This window comes from Charadrius vociferus, unplaced genomic scaffold (assembly GCF_000708025.1).
Source record: "Charadrius vociferus isolate BGI_N301 unplaced genomic scaffold, ASM70802v2 scaffold600, whole genome shotgun sequence".
NCBI classification, from domain to species: Eukaryota; Metazoa; Chordata; class Aves; order Charadriiformes; family Charadriidae; genus Charadrius; species Charadrius vociferus.
In genome coordinates this window covers 459,321-475,255 of record NW_009646404.1, presented here as the reverse complement: position 1 = coordinate 475,255, position 15,935 = coordinate 459,321, and the positions used below count along the sequence as shown (strand labels likewise).

The 15,935-nt window shown below is 46.4% G+C and overlaps 2 protein-coding genes across 2 annotated transcripts in view; one reads left to right on the top strand and one right to left on the bottom strand.

The window, feature by feature from the left end:
- The window catches only part of PKD1 (polycystic kidney disease 1 (autosomal dominant)), a 55,854-nt gene extending 54,106 nt beyond the window's left edge, over positions 1-1,748 (top strand). Inside the window, exon 47 of the mRNA XM_009895009.1 lies at positions 1,599-1,748. Within this exon, the coding sequence (XP_009893311.1) occupies positions 1,599-1,748 (150 nt within the window). The remainder of the gene's footprint in view (positions 1-1,598) is intronic.
- Positions 1,749-6,451: 4,703 nt separating this feature from the next.
- TSC2 (tuberous sclerosis 2) overlaps positions 6,452-15,935 on the bottom strand; it is a 32,343-nt gene continuing 22,859 nt past the window's right edge. The window contains 11 exon segments of the mRNA XM_009894689.1: positions 6,452-6,619; positions 6,995-7,093; positions 7,381-7,472; positions 8,189-8,267; positions 8,480-8,619; positions 10,129-10,315; positions 10,554-10,640; positions 11,551-11,626; positions 12,457-12,959; positions 13,320-13,480; positions 15,656-15,724. Coding sequence (XP_009892991.1) covers positions 6,452-6,619; positions 6,995-7,093; positions 7,381-7,472; positions 8,189-8,267; positions 8,480-8,619; positions 10,129-10,315; positions 10,554-10,640; positions 11,551-11,626; positions 12,457-12,959; positions 13,320-13,480; positions 15,656-15,724 — 1,661 coding nt within the window.

Below are 15,935 nucleotides of genomic sequence, written 5' to 3'. Positions count from 1 at the left end.
CATCCTCCATGGACCTGACCGTTCCCATCGGATGGGCCAATTTCCTTACTGGTGGTTTCCAGCTTTAAGGGTTGGTTGGAGAAAGCTGAGCCTTTCCCTCGGGGACAGCTGGGGAAGGGTGCGCGGGGTACAGTCAGCGTGCAGAAAATCCCTGTTAGGGTAGAGCAGGATTAAAAAGTCATTTCTTTTGTTAAATGGCCCCATTTGCAAAGAGCTGCATATGGCGACTGTCACACGGACACTTTACTGGGGACTGGCACAGGGTGACCGGTACAAGGCTCACCTCCCTTCCCTGCTGGCTGTGCCGGATGGAAAGGGGAAGAGGAGAGCCCCAGGCCTTGAAGGTTTGAACCGAGTCTTGGATTTTGTCGACCAGACACACTGTGGAGGAAAGCTACAGGTTTCAAGAAGATATTTAACCATTTTTAATTTTTTTTTTAAGCATAAATATATATAGATATAGATAAATGATATCTACACCCAGATCAGTTAATTTCCAGTATTGGCTACTTTTATCCTCCAGAAATGGGTACTATTGTTTGTATTTAAAGAAATCCAATATTTAAAACAAATGACATTGCAAGCTGCAGCGAGCTGCCAGCCCTGCTGCCCGGCCAGGCTCGGAGGGGATAATGAGCTGCAGCTCAGCCCGAGGGGTGTAGAGATCTCGGGCTGCTTTCAGCCGTCTCTGAGCGTGGGGAAGCCAACGTGCTGGCTTCGCTGCGGTCCCCCACCCGCCCCCTGCCCGCCAGCGCTCGCCCCTCGCACGGTGCCCTACGGGGTGCGGGCGCTGCTGGCTGCTTGGCTTTTCTAATCCAAGGAATGTATTGACGTAAGTATATGTATTTTTTTTGGTTTACTTGTTCGTATGTACTGCCCAGCACTTTAAACAATGCTTTCCTCGGCTAACAATGACACATGCGACATAACAAGAATGGGATAATATATCACAAAAGCAGTATTTTTTTGTTTTGTTTGTTTAAATCATAAACTGAAATGAGCAAAGCGCTGATGAAGTGAACGCAGCCCGCAGCACGCCCCAGCCCGAGGCAGCCGTGCCGGTACCTCCTGGCGTCGTCCCTAGGAGAAGCACAAAGGCACTGCGGGAGCTGGGGGAGGCAGGTGAAGCCCTAAAACGGAGCTTTTGTTGGGGTCCCTCCAGCCCTGCCACCCCGCAGCTCCCCGGGACTCGCTGTGCCTGGGCTACAGCTGGCCTGTGCTCGCCGTGCCCAGCCGGGGAGGGGCTGTGCCGCAGGGCACCCCCTGCTCGCGGCGCTGGGGGTGCTGAGCAGTGGCCAAAGCCTCCCCAGGGCCTGCGTTCACTTCATCATCACCATTTCATGTTATGTATATTGTAAGTAATTTATATGGTTTGGGTTGGTTGTTTTTTTGTTTTTTTTTTTTTTAAATGTATATATTTTTGTATGTTTGCTATATTTTCATAGCATCGGTAACGTGTTTGAAACATGTAGATAAGGAGACAGAATACTATTGTCAGAGTTATTTAAAGGATGTATTAAGTGCTTCTTCCTGGGAATGTCCCGTGTATATAAGTATTAGGTGTCTGTGTGCATGTGGTGCGTGTGCTCTCCTCCCAGCTGAGGTTCGGCCAGGCTGGCTCCGGGCCAGTCGCTGCAGGTGGAGCGGAGTGCGACAGGGGCTGGGAAGCCGGGCAGTGCATGACTTGGTGTGTTCCCAGAACCTGCTCCGTGCTTTGGAAATACGAGAGGGTTGAAGGGAAGCCCTAGGCTGTGAGTCCAGGCGGGTAGTGGTGCAGGGGAGGGTGCCTCGGGTTAGACTGCATCTTGCCTCTGAGGCTGGTGGTCCTGGAAGCATCCTTCCCGTGCCCGTGGCAGGGGACACCTTTGCAGGCAGAGAGAGGGGTCTTCTCAGACACATCCATTACTAATCACATCACCTCCTGTGTCTCCCCATCCACCTCCCAGCACTTCTGCCACGCTGTGTTAGATATTTTTAAAGATTTCATTCCAGCTGTCCACGTGCTTCCTTGGCTCCAGGCACCTGTCTATGTCCCTTATGGGTGACTAAAGGAGGACACAGGGTGCTCTTTGTGATGGCTTTGGGACTGGTGTGTTACCTTTGAAAAACTGAGTTGATACGGACAGACACTGTGGAAAGGTTGCAGAAGGATGTGGGCAGGAGAAAACAAGTGTGCTGTAGCTTGAAGATTACTTATAGTGAGGTGGTGGTTGGTCACTATAGAGGTTGTTTTTTTGTCAGATTGCACAGAGGGGAGTACAGAGGGGAGAAAATCAATACTAGTAACCACAAAGCTTTGATAGTGGAAGGCAAGGCAGGTAGTAGACATGACAGAGAAGCGCCTAGAGTTCAGTAGCAGTAGTTGGAGGACTCCAGCTTGGAGGCAGCAGGTGCCTGGAGCAGGTAGAACCAGCAGTGAGGACCACAGAGCCCAGGTGAGCCCAAGGATGGGGCCCAGGGCTGGCTCAGGTGCGGGTATTAGTACCCTTTGTGCACTGTGCAGAAGTGATCCATTATTCCTTTTACAAACAGCTCCATCTTCCCCAGAACTCTTCTGGTATCTAAAACTGGTTTTCAAGCCAGAGATTTAAAACTGTTTGCCTTGTATTTTTTTGATTCCTTTTATTTATCCAAGCAGCACGGCCACCAGGCTTAGCTTTGGTAGATGCCCAGGACTTTTTTTTTTTTTTTTTGGACAGGTACAATGCTGGTGCACATGCCTGCCAGCCACGTCCCAAACCCCTCAAGGCAGTAAAACGAGCAGCTGGGAGATGTACCGGGATACCTGGGATGTGGCACTGCAGTTCTGGGCACACCTCTGCAGTCACATCCAGCTGCTAAGCTCATTGCCCCTCTGGTGTGTCTTCCCCAGTGCTAGTAAAGATGTAGGTATAAAGCAAAATCCTGTTCAGTGAGATAAGCACAGGCCCTGAGTGAAACTTGGGAACTCTGTTCTACTTCTGTCCTTAAAGCCAAAGTTTCTGACTCTTTGGCTGTGCCTCAAAAGGAAAGGCACTGGAGAAGGATTTAGTTGCATAAACAGCAACTACCCACAAGGACAAAAGCAAGTTGCTCATCTTCTAACGCTGCTGCATAAGCACGCAGGAATTTTTTTTTGGCCAACTGAGAGATGGAAAAAGGAGAGTAACTGTAGGAAAGCACTCACTCGCACGTGCTGCTGGGTGGGCCACCAGCTCTTACTCTCTTTAGGGTTCTTACATGGGAGATCTCCTACGCACAACTGCACTGGAACAGCCGCTTTTAACCTGTAGCTCCGCACCCGGCTGCACCCGTGCATCCCTTTCCCGCTGCAGTGGAGCAATGTGTGTAGATCCAGCCACCCCTGAGGGCCATGCAGGAATATTCAGTGAGTAAAATGAACTAAGCAGGTCTTGGAAATCTCTTGCATCTTCAAGAGCCAAAAACTTCAAGATCCACAGTTCAGTTCTCAGCCCCTCCCCACCCCCACAGCCCAAGCGTACTCATTTAAGAGGTTGGGAAGAGGAGTTAAGCGCAGGAAGGAGAGAGGGAGGCAAGAGGCAGTGGCAAGTGCTCAGAACTGCCTTTAATAAGCTAATGGGAGGTGAGCAGGTGGGTGCAACAAGGATGTTCCCCAAGTGAAGCGTCAGGATTTTTTTGTTTCCAAGTGCCTGTTTCTTACCAAGCGTGCTCTGCGTGTGTGAGTGTGACTTGATGCGTGTGACTTACCAAGTGCTTCTTCTAATCAAAGAGGAGCAGAAACAGGATAAGACAACTGCCCTACTTCTTTCCTTCACTTGAAGTACGGAGAGCAGCTCTGGAACCCACAGTTGTTTCTTGAAAAGCCAAACACCTCCACGAGGGCCCATGTGCGTGATGGGCACCACAGACAGCTTTCAGGCAATCGTAGTTCTCATCGCAGCATTTATTTGTACAAACTATAGCAACACTCACAGGGTTCCTTCACTGTCCCAGCTAAGGTACTGCATACACATACACTTAGCTGCAGCCAGAGTTACTAGTCATGGCGTTAGACCCTCGACAGCAATAAACTTGACTTGCAGCCCTCGCCGATAAAGAAATACTCCTGAATGTATATTTCTGTGTTTGTAGTCACCCAGAGATGGTTTCTTATTTATTGTCTTAACTCTCACCAAGATGCAACAGTATCAAGCTGCTTAAATAAAAAACCCTATTCATTAGTCTAAAAGAGAGAGGGAGGGACTTATATAAGTGCTTTTTTTTTTTTTTAAAAAAAAACCAAAAAACAAACAAACGGATGATTGTGACCAATATGCCAACTGTTACTGTCTGGTCAGCTTTTCACTGCAAACAAAAGTATCGTATTTTGTAACTGTGGGGATGTTTCTTAAAAAATGACAAGGTCAAATAAAAGATGACTGCTACGACCTGCCTCTGGTGCTTTTGTTACGCTCGCTCCAGCCCACTCACCGCTCCCAGCGAGAGTTCAGCAAAGGCTCAGGGACAAAGCAGCGCTGGTCAGAGCTAGTCCAGAGACACCCCTCCCCAGCCCATTGTCATTCTCTTTGTCTGTGACCAGAATTTTAATTGAGATCTCCTGCACAATACAAGGCACTTTCTTAAATCAGCCAGCTTATTAGGGCAGCTCTGGGCTGTAATTAAGGACATCAGCTCGTCAGTGAAGGGTCTGCGGTCATGGTAAAGGAAACTCAACCAAGGCAGAGTATGGCACAAGGGCTCACGCAGCCCCAGGCCGCCCCTGCACAAACGCCAGCGGGAGCAATTGAGCTGCTCTGGTCACCTGTGGTGGGAAACGCTGCAGAAGAGCGCCCCGCAGCAGAGGTTACCTGATGCTGAAGCAGAGGGAATGTCCCCAGTACAGGGACTGGAACACAGCCAGGTATCGCACCATGTCCAGCACGTGGAGGTGCGGCTGGTGGTTACTGAAATACGAGCGATAGGGATTGGAAAACTGAAAGGGAAAAAGAGGAAGGAATTCACATTATTATGAAACACAATTTGAATCTTCCCAGGCCAGCAAGAACCCACCGACCATATGAATATTTTATTTCCTTTACGACTTATAAACACTCAAAACCACAACATACACTTAGAGTTTCCAAACAGCCCTGCACAAGCTAGTAGCATCACATTTGTCCCCTCACCTGTCACTTCACAGTTCCGTGTGCAGATTGCACTTGTCTTCATCTCCCTTGCAAGGGCGCTGCTGTTAGCTGTTTCTAAAAAGCCACGCTCCCCGTTTATTTACAAAGCAGGAGATAAAGTACTCACAGTATAGTCCAGCTTACATGGTTTCTCCCAGTTTGGTAGTGTAGTGTCTGATGACCATCTTACCACAAGATGGGCTACATCATCCCATTCCACCTGTACAGGTGTGCACTGAAAGGACCGCTTGTTAACTGCTTCAACAGCCGCGGTCCCAAGAGGAGAGACTGTCACTATGTGTTAGTGCAACAGGCAAAACTCGTTCAGAGGTGATGCCCCAAGACGTGACAACAGTCTTTCAAAAAGGGATTTACCGGGTGCACGGAGAAGGACAAGAGTTACCCCCAGCATCGCTGCAACCACTGGAAATTCTGCAGCTGAACCGAGAAGCCAGGTCTGGCCTCTGGCTAAATCCTTGCGGTCAGCCCGGTGGGTCAGACTGTTCATCGCAAGTAATTTGTGGCCCAGCTCTCGTTCTGCTGCTCTGGTGAGTGGCACCCACCTCCCTCTTTCGTGGGCAGGGCAGGACAGATTACTCAGGACAGCTTGTCCTACCATTCGTGTTGTTTCTGGTTGCAAAATCATTTCTGCTGAACGAGGGAGGGTTTGCTGTGAATCTCTCAAAATGGAGACAAATCCTTGGGAATTTAAGCAGCATGTTTGGCACGTCACTTGAGAACGCAAATTAACTCTTACCAGAACTGGCAGCAGAACAAGTCTGAGAGCCTGAAGCGTTCAAGTGCTAAGAGGCACCGAGGCCTGGAGAGGAGCTGGGATTCCTGGGTGCTTAGCAATAGTGACTGGATTTTCAGTACTTCATTCCCAATAAATTCATCAAAATTCCCACAATTCCTGCACCTTCCAACTATGTGATGAACTGCAGAACATCATACTTTGTCTGCTTCCACCACACACTGGCGTGGAAGGAGTCCAAAGAAAGGTTCTGCACGAAAGTTCCCATCAGAAATGGAAGCCTTGAAATAGCTCAAACCAAATAAAACCAAAACACGTAGAGTTGGTCCTCTCTTGGAGCATCTGCTGGGGATAAAGTGTCCTCCTCAGACAACAGTGGCAGGCTGAGACAGAGAAACTTTCAAGCCTCCCGGTACGGTTCAATGCCGAGTCCACACGCAAGCCGCACAGCCACACCACGCCTGCCAAACCCTGCTCCTCTATGTCCATGCAGCCGCACGGAGTCAGCACGCAGGTAAAACGTTTTCGCTGCCTCGTCCGTCCCAGAACAGACACACCGACCCACTGGGATCTACACGAACTCTGTGAAGTCGTCCACCGAGGAGATCAGCCGCTTCCTCTGTCCGGTCTCATAGGTGGGTGGAGGGTCCTGAGGGATCTGGGGAGGGGCCTTTGGCGGAGCAGATGGATGCATCTGCAGGGGAAGGCCAGGAGTCTGGTACTGGGTTTCTTCACGTAACTGAAAGTCAAACGAGAAGGGATGAGCTCCGTTCTCTGTGGAACTCTTTTCACTCTCCATTTGGGCAGGGCAGGACAGATTACTCAGGACAGCTTGTCCTACCATCCCCAGCACGCTGCCAAGTGGGTGCAGCTCTGTGTCCAGATTTCGGGGTTCCCAAACCCCTTGCCGCCAAAGAAGCTGTTTGGAAGCTCCCAAGTCCAGACCTACATTGCTAAACTCATGACTCCCACAAGAGCTGGATTCTAACCTTCCTATACATATTCCTCCTCTTATTCGGCAAGTTTGGATAGCTGATTTTTATGTGCCTTATTTGTAATAAGCCTTTAAGGTAGAGCCCAGTTCTAAATACTAAGAACAGAGAGCTTTCCTTACCCGGTGCCTGAGCCTCTTGATATGACGTAGCCTGGCAATCCATTTGGATGGGTAGGTGTCAGTAGGGTTGGATCGACTATGATGAACCTGGGAAGCCATCTAATTTGGGAGGGGTGGGGAGAAGCAGGGAGAGAGAGCAGGCACATTAACCTAACCATGACAATAAAAATAATAGAACATTTCAGTACAGTTTGACAGCGACTGAAATACAGCTCTAAGTTATAACTGTTCACGTGCTAACTCTGATTTAAACATTGACAGAAATAACTGAAGCAGAAAGTTTATTTATTTGCTTTAGCAAGCCCTACTCGTTTCCTTGGAAGCTGGTGATGCACCAGGACACCAGCTGAAAGACAGAAGGTCTCGGGGAGCTCAGAGGTACTCACGTTAGCGTGCAGGGCCATCTGACGGGCTACAAACGGCAGGTTCTTATCAGAGATGATCTTAGCAACACTCGTGTCCACGAGACCCTCCATGTCTTCATTTTAAAGGAAGAAGAAAAAAAATTACTGTAAGACAGTGAAGAACAAGCCAAAAGTTGCCAGTAACTAAACAGATAAGTAATACAAACCTGAGGAATTGCACCACAGAATCTCAGAAGTCCCCTCCAAGCTCTACAGTTCCAACTGTAGCAGAACTCACACTGCAACTTATCAAAACTGGCTCTCAAATTCTGGCTACTCCGTAACTGTTTGAGGAGAGCCTGCTGGGCTCTTTATTACACGAACCGAAGTGTAACCAAAAACCACCCCAGAAGTGCCCCTTTGGTAAGAGGAAAGCAAACACCCCTGCAGATCACTGCACCAGCACTGCGAACTCAGACGGAGCCATGACCAGTTTCCAAGTATCAGGTCCTGCTGGGCTGGGAAGAACAGCAGAGGCCAAAGCCACAGGGACCTCCACCACATATCTCCTCCAGTATTGCCAAGCCATTGCTGGAGGGACCTGCTCTCCTCTGCTGGCACTTTGTCTTAAGCTTGAAGATAGTATGAGTGGTACAATGGGAAGATACCTCTTATCTTGGAGGAGATATATGAACAGGACATATCCAGTCATAACTGGGCAGCAAATTGGTTTCAGAGAGTTTCTCCTGGAAGTTTTTAGTTTTGAAACACAAAACCACTGCAAAGTGAAGGCAGTTATTGCACCACCAATACAGCAACGACTGAGAACAAAGGCTGGAGGGATTCCTACCTTTCCGACACTGCAGCGTCACCAGGTTACAGTCATAGTCAAGTGGTGTGATGATAACGTGCACAAAATTGAACTGACCCTAATGAGAAAACAATAAGAGAGTCATATACATTTTCCTGGCAGCCATCGTGATTCTTGTGAATGCCATAAACTAACACATGTGAATCCACCAAGGCAAATAACCATCATTCCTGATCTCAACACTGTTTGCTAAGATAACACACATCAGATTAAGGTTTTACAAACAGACACGTGCCTTTTTATAACACACCCGCAAGCAAAATCTTGTACCTTTATTGTTCCCAGCTTAAAGTCTTCTCCAGAATCATTGTAAACAATAGAAACGAAATCATTCCCAAGGTGCCTTTTCTTGTCACAGCGATATTTATCCAAATCCTTTGTGGGCATCAGAGTAGCAATGTGGAAAATGGCTGAAAAGGAAACAGAAAGCCCCTTAGGCTGGCCCGGGTAACCAGCGCTGCAAGCAGCAATGGTCCACATGCAGCACTTGTCTGGAAGACAAAGTAGGACCAGCACCACAATAATATAAAAAAATAAGTTGTACTCCCTCAACGGGTTTTTCCCCATTTGTCACAGCTGAATGCAGTCCCTCTGGACTGCTCCAGTGCTACCTGGAGCACAGAGCACAGTGGCCAGCAAAAGGGCAGCCACAGAATCACAGAATCACAGAATCACAGAATCACAGAATCACAGAATCACAGAATCACAGAATCACAGAATCACAGAATCACAGAATCACAGAATCACAGAATCACAGAATCACAGAATCACAGAATCACAGAATCACAGAATCACAGAATCACAGAATCACAGAATCACAGAATCACAGAATCACAGAATCACAGAGGGTTTTGAATGTCTCCAGAGTGGGAGACTCCACAACCTCTCTGGGCAGCCTGTGCCAGTGCTCCACTACCCTCAAAGTAAAGAAGTTCCTTCTCATGTTAAGATGGAACTTCCTATGTTCAAGTTTACGCCCATTACTCCTCATCCTATCACTGGGCACCACTGAAAAAAGACTGCTCCCATCCCCCTGGCATCCTCCCATTAAGCTCTGCTCTTGCCAGTGTTTAGGTACCACCCTGCACAGTCTTCTCTAGCATCAGGCTCAGCAAAGTGAATGGGTTTAGCTTTCAGCCCGTGCCTGATGTATTCTGGAATAAGCGTCCTCATCAAGCTGGGGTAGCAATCTCTCTGTTCATAGATAACGAACAGAGGACTGGAGAAGTGCTTCTGGGTATTTTTTCCATGCCCACAGTAGCATGGTGAGTAGAATCTGGTTTGAGGAGGAAGAGTTAAATAGCTTAAACCAGGACTTCCCCTCATTGAGCTCTGCAGAGCACCAGGGCCACAGTGAGTAACCTGCAGCTGCTCCACGGAACCAGGTAATGACTGGGATGCACAGAGCTGTATGAAAAAATTTGGTAAGTTCATCATAGCTTGTTGGGTCCTGGATGATATCTGCACTGCTTGGTGCTGCAGGAGCTGGGTAACACTGCAGGTCAATTAGCAATGACCACAGTAATGACAACTCTCCTGCTTTCAGTACTGCTCTTCAGAGAAACAATTAGCAGAGTTTTGACGTGTACATACCACCCTCAATTAACAGCCTTCACAGCAGCTCAAGAACAAACAGCTTATTCTACAAACCTCTACACCAAACCAAATCAACCTTTAATAGAACAGACTATTTTAAAAGAGGTGTGATTTTTTTTTTTTCCCCTTAAAGAAGGCAGGTATGCACCTCTCCCAAACTTTAACACATGGTTTGCAGAGACACCAGAGAGAGCATGGGAGGAGAACAGAGCCCTGGGTGATCTTTACTACATCCCTGGAAAGGAAACAGTTTGTAAAAGGCAGGTCAGTCTCAAGATAAGAAAAGACCATCCTTCCACTTCCAACTTCTGGAGCCACCTTACCTTGCATAATGTCGTCATGCCAACAGTAGGTAAACTGTCCATCCTCCCCACACACGTCCAGGCCACCAAGGTAAATTTTATCCGGCTGACAGTCTTTGAGCTCAATGAGCTTCCCTAACCCAGTCAGGAACTCTGTATAGCGATAGGATCCGTGTTCATTTGACAGAATTGCGATTTCATTGTTGCTCTAGGAAATAAGAATATGGGGGTCCCACACTGAATGCTAAGAGCACTCAATCAGCACGAGTGATTAGGTTATTACCTTCCCTAGAAGGGCTTCACGCAGACGCTGATTTTTAATGCAAGAAACTAAGGAAAAGCGAGCTACTGGAGGAGCAGGACAAATCTCACAGCTGGAGTAGTGGTGCCTGGCCTTCTGTTGAGATGTAACTATTAAAGGATTGATGCATCTGCACACAACTCACCTGGCCTTCTCCAACGTAGAGCACTGCAATCTTGTGCGTGTCGTAAGAAGGAATTTGATCCAGGAGCTGCACCGATCTTTCAAACGTCTACAATGAAAACATTGGTCACATCTTTAAAAATTTATTTCCACACACCCACTGCGCTCCCTGAAACACCTTCAGGGCAACGACAGCACAATGCGAGCACAGATTCCTGACCCTCACTAGTGTCTTCCTTGATGAACGCCGCCCTACTCAGTTCTGCAAGGGCACAGGGCATCAGCAGTCCCAGGTACAGAGCAGTGCTATATGCCATCTGTCACCGCACTTTCTTGGTTTTATACTTCAGATGAGATTAATATGGCAAACTGCACGGGTCAGAAGCACTTGCCATGACAATATTATATCCTATCTTCAATTAAGCTCCAGGCATGAAAAATTATCGTGTCCCTTGCTCTGAAGAACATTTTTAGCACAAGGGATCACCTCATCTCACTTCAGCTCCCTGCTGCCTGCCCACCCGAGCCTAAAGTGAGGCGAAACAATCAGCAGGAGGTCTGCGGTGCTCAGTTCACAAGAACCCCGTCCCAGCACCACTACTCCAGGAAGTTTATGACTATTTTTCTCATATGATCACAGAAAGCTTCCCAGTTCTATGGAGGGCTGACAGGTTTGTCTAGTGACATTCTGCCAATATCACCTAATGCTCAGTTGTCACCCTGCACTTTTCATACCAGCAAAAACCAAAACTCCAGAAATCATCCTGCCTTCTGGTTGGGATTCTGAAACAGCACCAGCAAAATCTCCCAATATCTCAAATTCAGTCCAGAGCTATAAAGCAGGGGCCACCAGGACCGGGGAACAGAAAATCTCCCATCTGCAGGACTGTTGGTAGGAACCACCTTTAAATTGCACCATCTAAGCTGGACATTTCATTTAGTATCATTTATATTCAAAAAGAGCAATGAGATTAGAAAAATTAATGAAAACAATTAAAAAAAAAATCATCCTTGCCTACCTCATTTGGCAACAAAAGGGGCTTATTGTTTTCATCACCAAAGAATGGGGAGTGGTACAACTGTAAAAACACAAAGCTAAGGGAGAGAGGGGGAAAAAAAGTCCTGTTACCACAAAAATAAAGTCCATTTTGGCCTGTTGTATGTAAGAACATTATGTACCGAAGAGGCGCAATTAAAATGCTAACAGAGTATTACTCATCTTCTAGAGACACTTTAGGTGCCGCGGCTACCTGCAGTTTGTAATAGACCCGTCATAAAAAGCAATGGTAATGTCAAACAGCGGCAGCTGCACAAATTCCCTGTTCAAAAGGCAATCTTTACACTGGACGGAGGAGTAGGAATGCACTCCTGCCTCACAGCTATGGGCGCTACTTCTAGGATAGCAGATAAATGATTTTACAGACATTTGTGTTTTACCCGCCCTCAATAAGATGAAGATTGCATCGTAACGCAATTTTGGACAACTACCGATATCTAAAGTTCAAAAAGCAACTATTATAACCCCTTCTTTTCCTTCTTCTTAGTATTTTGCACATTATATTTCTTGAACTTCAAGTCTAGTAATTCATTCTGTTCACAGCAAAATTAACTCTAGGTGAACTGCATTCAAGCCCCACCTGCATTTGGACCCCAAATTGGGATAGATTAAGAACATGAAGAAACTATTCATCTATTTCTTTCACCATTTAAGAGACCCGTTTCCTAAACCACAAAGTTAATTTGGTGGTAGTGGGTTCAACATGCCTGTATTAGCTCCTGAAAAAACAGGTAATTAACCTTTCTTTTTAAACAGATACTGTTTTGTAGATCCCACAAAACCAGCAGCCCACTTCGAATGAACCCAGCCATGGCTGCAGCAATTCTGAGCTCACCACTTCTAGCTTCAGATAAGCCCCTCCTCTCACCTTGGGTTTATTCCGGGTACTTTCTCCGCATTGGAGGCTGCTGTTCTGCTCTTGAAGGCATCTCTCTCGATCCTTTTTCCTCTCCTTGATGGGGCTGAGTCAGAGATGGTGTATCCTCGGGGCCGGTGCCCAGAGGGGGAGCGAGGCGAGGTGACAGGACCGATGCCATCCAGCCCGCCTGACCCAGTCACTCTGGCGTCCTCCCCCTTGCCCAGCCAACTGCCCAGCCCTTCCCCTTCCAGGTTCCCAGACTGGGATTTTGATTTCACTTCTGTGCTCAACCTCCTTGTTACTTCTCTGCCATTTGCATCTTTGAGGACCTCCTGCAGCGTCTGTAGCTCGGGGGAAGAACTCGACTTGCTGAGCGGCTGGGATGGCTGGAAGGAAAGCTCCTCCAGTGTTCGACCGTCCTCTGATGGCAGGACTCTCCCGATGGGAATTCCACCCTCCACCAGGTCTTCCGACTTCAGCGATTTTTCTTCTTGGCTGGAGGTTGAGGAGGACTTAAAAATACAGAAAACAAAGATGAACGGTTTTCCTGATACGTGAAATAAAAGCTGACAACAGTAATGCCTGAGGCACCCCTTGACACTTCCAGTGAAAGATGAGAAGAAAGGTGCCAAGGACAAAGCAATGCAGACCAAGGATCCTGAATAAAACAGGTATTTACTGCTGCTGCTCTGCATGCAGTCCCTCACAAGCCATCCAAACTCTGAATCATGGCCACATGTGCACATTGGTGTCATTAGTGAGTTCTTTCAGAGGGTGCCAAGAGGGACTCATGTGAGCACAGACAATTCTCCCATGTGGCTAAAGACGGGGCTGTCAGACAGGACAGAACTGGTTAACCCGTTTCTTCTTACCCTGCTATAAGATTCCTGGGGTTTACCAAACCTTTCCTCGCTCAGGACTTGTTCAGAACACGAAGTCTCAATGTCCTCACTCTCTGGAGACTCAGCTGGGGACTCAGTTTCCTTTAGCTCCATTTCCAGCGGGCTCCCTTCCTCCAGCACCACCGCTGATTCTATCGAGACACAAGGCAGAAGAACTGAAGTCTGCAGAGAGGCACAGAGCGGCAGGCCCCCATCCTCTCCTCTGAAGTACCAGCCTTTTCCCTATGGGATTTCAATGGAAGGCCATATCGAATGAGTGCTCTGGTTCTTTGATTTCTCGTCATGTCAGACTTGCTCCTGGTTCCCCTTTTGTATAGAACAACTGATCACCTTACCCTCACAGCAAAGGGCTGCGTCTGCTTTGGTCAAAATAAGTGCAGTTGTTTCCAATTGTTACTGATGAACAAGCAGGGGACAGAATGAGGAAATGGGACCTTGTACATCAATGCTCGGTTATCAGGACAGACAGGAACTACAGAGATGTAAGAAAGTACAAGACTAGCATTAAAAGTTCATCATTATCCAGGCAATGAAGACATCAGTTCTATGCAAGTGTGCAAAAACATAAGTTTTTCTTGTACCGAAATGCAATGCTCCTGTGCCTTGTAGTGGCCTAGAAGGAGATAAGAAATTTTACTAGGAGCCATTTACTTGCAGTTTGGCAGTTTTCCTAGTATGTCTCAGTAGAAGCAGAACAACTGAGCCCTAGACATATGAAAGGACAAGAGAGCAAGAGTAATACATGCACTGCAGCAATACTGGGAAACCTGCGTGTGGCATCTGATCAGACAAATGGTTAATGAAACCACACTGACAAGAAAGCTCCTTGGAAGCCCTGCCTACGGTGGAGGAGGTTATCGAAGCATTTAACGTTGTCTCTACTCCAGGCAGTGACCCTGACCACAGGGATGAGTCTGACCAAAGGCTCCTCTTGGCCTTGCTTTTTTTGTCCTGAGGAAAAGGCTGGAGAACAGGAGGCTTCCCATCACGCACACAAGGAACTGGAAGACCAATCTGAAAGGCCAAGATTTGTTTTCCAAAATAAAATTAAAAAATAAAAATAAAAATTAGCACACACAAAAAATAAAGAAAATTGTCAAAATTAAAAAAAGAAAAAAAAAATCACTAAAGCAGCTTTTCCTGGATTGATTTCAGCTCGCAGGACCAAAGTTATTTCAAAGAAGCAATTAAGAGTTAGCATTGCACACACATACCTTCTAAAAAAAAAACAAAACCAAAAACAAACAAACAAACAAAAAAACCCCAAAACGTGCTGATCTGGTTAGCTGTCCAAGCCAGAACACACCTGCATACATCCAGTGTTTCCAAGCTTCCCTAGCTTTTACACTACTGCCAAGATTGCTGGTGTTTTTAAATAATGCGAGAACTCACTAATTATTCTTCAGGTGGGAAGAGAATAATATGAGCAGAGAGAAGTACAGAAAAATATTTTACTGCAACATCTTTGTGTTGCTTTAAGAGGCCTATGTCAATGACAACCAGCAGTTACGAATACCCTGCTGCTCTACAGAGAATTTTCCAGTGAAGGAAAGAAGGCAGAAAGACATTTCAACCCTCTAATTAAAATCACAAAGCATTGCAGATTATCAAAGCAATGCAGGTGTTGTGCTCATAAGGTATGCAATTTGATCTCCGCTTCATTTAATTACAGTCAATTTTACTGAAATGGAGAAAGATTTTACACTACTATAGAGCCTCCAAAAAGATAGAATTTAGCAGGTTTTCCCCTGAAATATATATATTTTTTTTTATTTAAAAAACTTTTAACCAGCATCCATTTTAATGTCAAACTTTATGTATATATCAGCTCCTTTTATCTTTTCTGTGTCCAATTCTGACAGATTGCTGTGGGCTGAGTAGCACGGGACTTCATTTCGGGGTAGCTTGTCCTGTAGCATACTGTGCTAGTCTCAGAAGCGAGAGCTTTTACATTTAGCAGAACACAAAGCCCATTGTAAAACGAAGCTGAAAATAAATAATTCAATTAATCAAGCCGCTCAGACATTTTGACAGGTCATTTAACACTGTGCCTCATGACTCACAATCCACCCCAGCTAAAACAAAAGTTGCTTTAAGAAATTGTCTGCACTTGCAAATGTTGGATCTGGCTTGGACTTCTTCATGCTAGTCAAGATCCCATTTGTTGAGAGTAATGAGACTGGGTACAGACAGGAGACATGGAAGGGGAAAATGAAGTATGAGGGATACATTTTCTATGAATCAGAGGTGTTCTTCTATGGCAATACTTTTTTTTTTTTTTTTTCCTTAAAGATATATAAATATACCTGCCCAGGATATGCTCCTGTGCAACTTCCCTTGACAACTGGACTGGTACATGGAAGAGAAAGAGGCCACTGCAAAGGGAAATCAAGTGAGCAGCTACATCAAAAGGAAGGAGAGACTATATGAAAACAAAATATAAATTAAAAAGCACAGAGTTTAAAATGTAACCAAGAGCCTATTTTAAAATAAATAAACAAATAAATAAAAACAAAGGAAAGAACAAGCTGGGATAAGCTCACTAGATGCCAAAGGGATACTTTAAGGGTACAAGGTCTCAACACG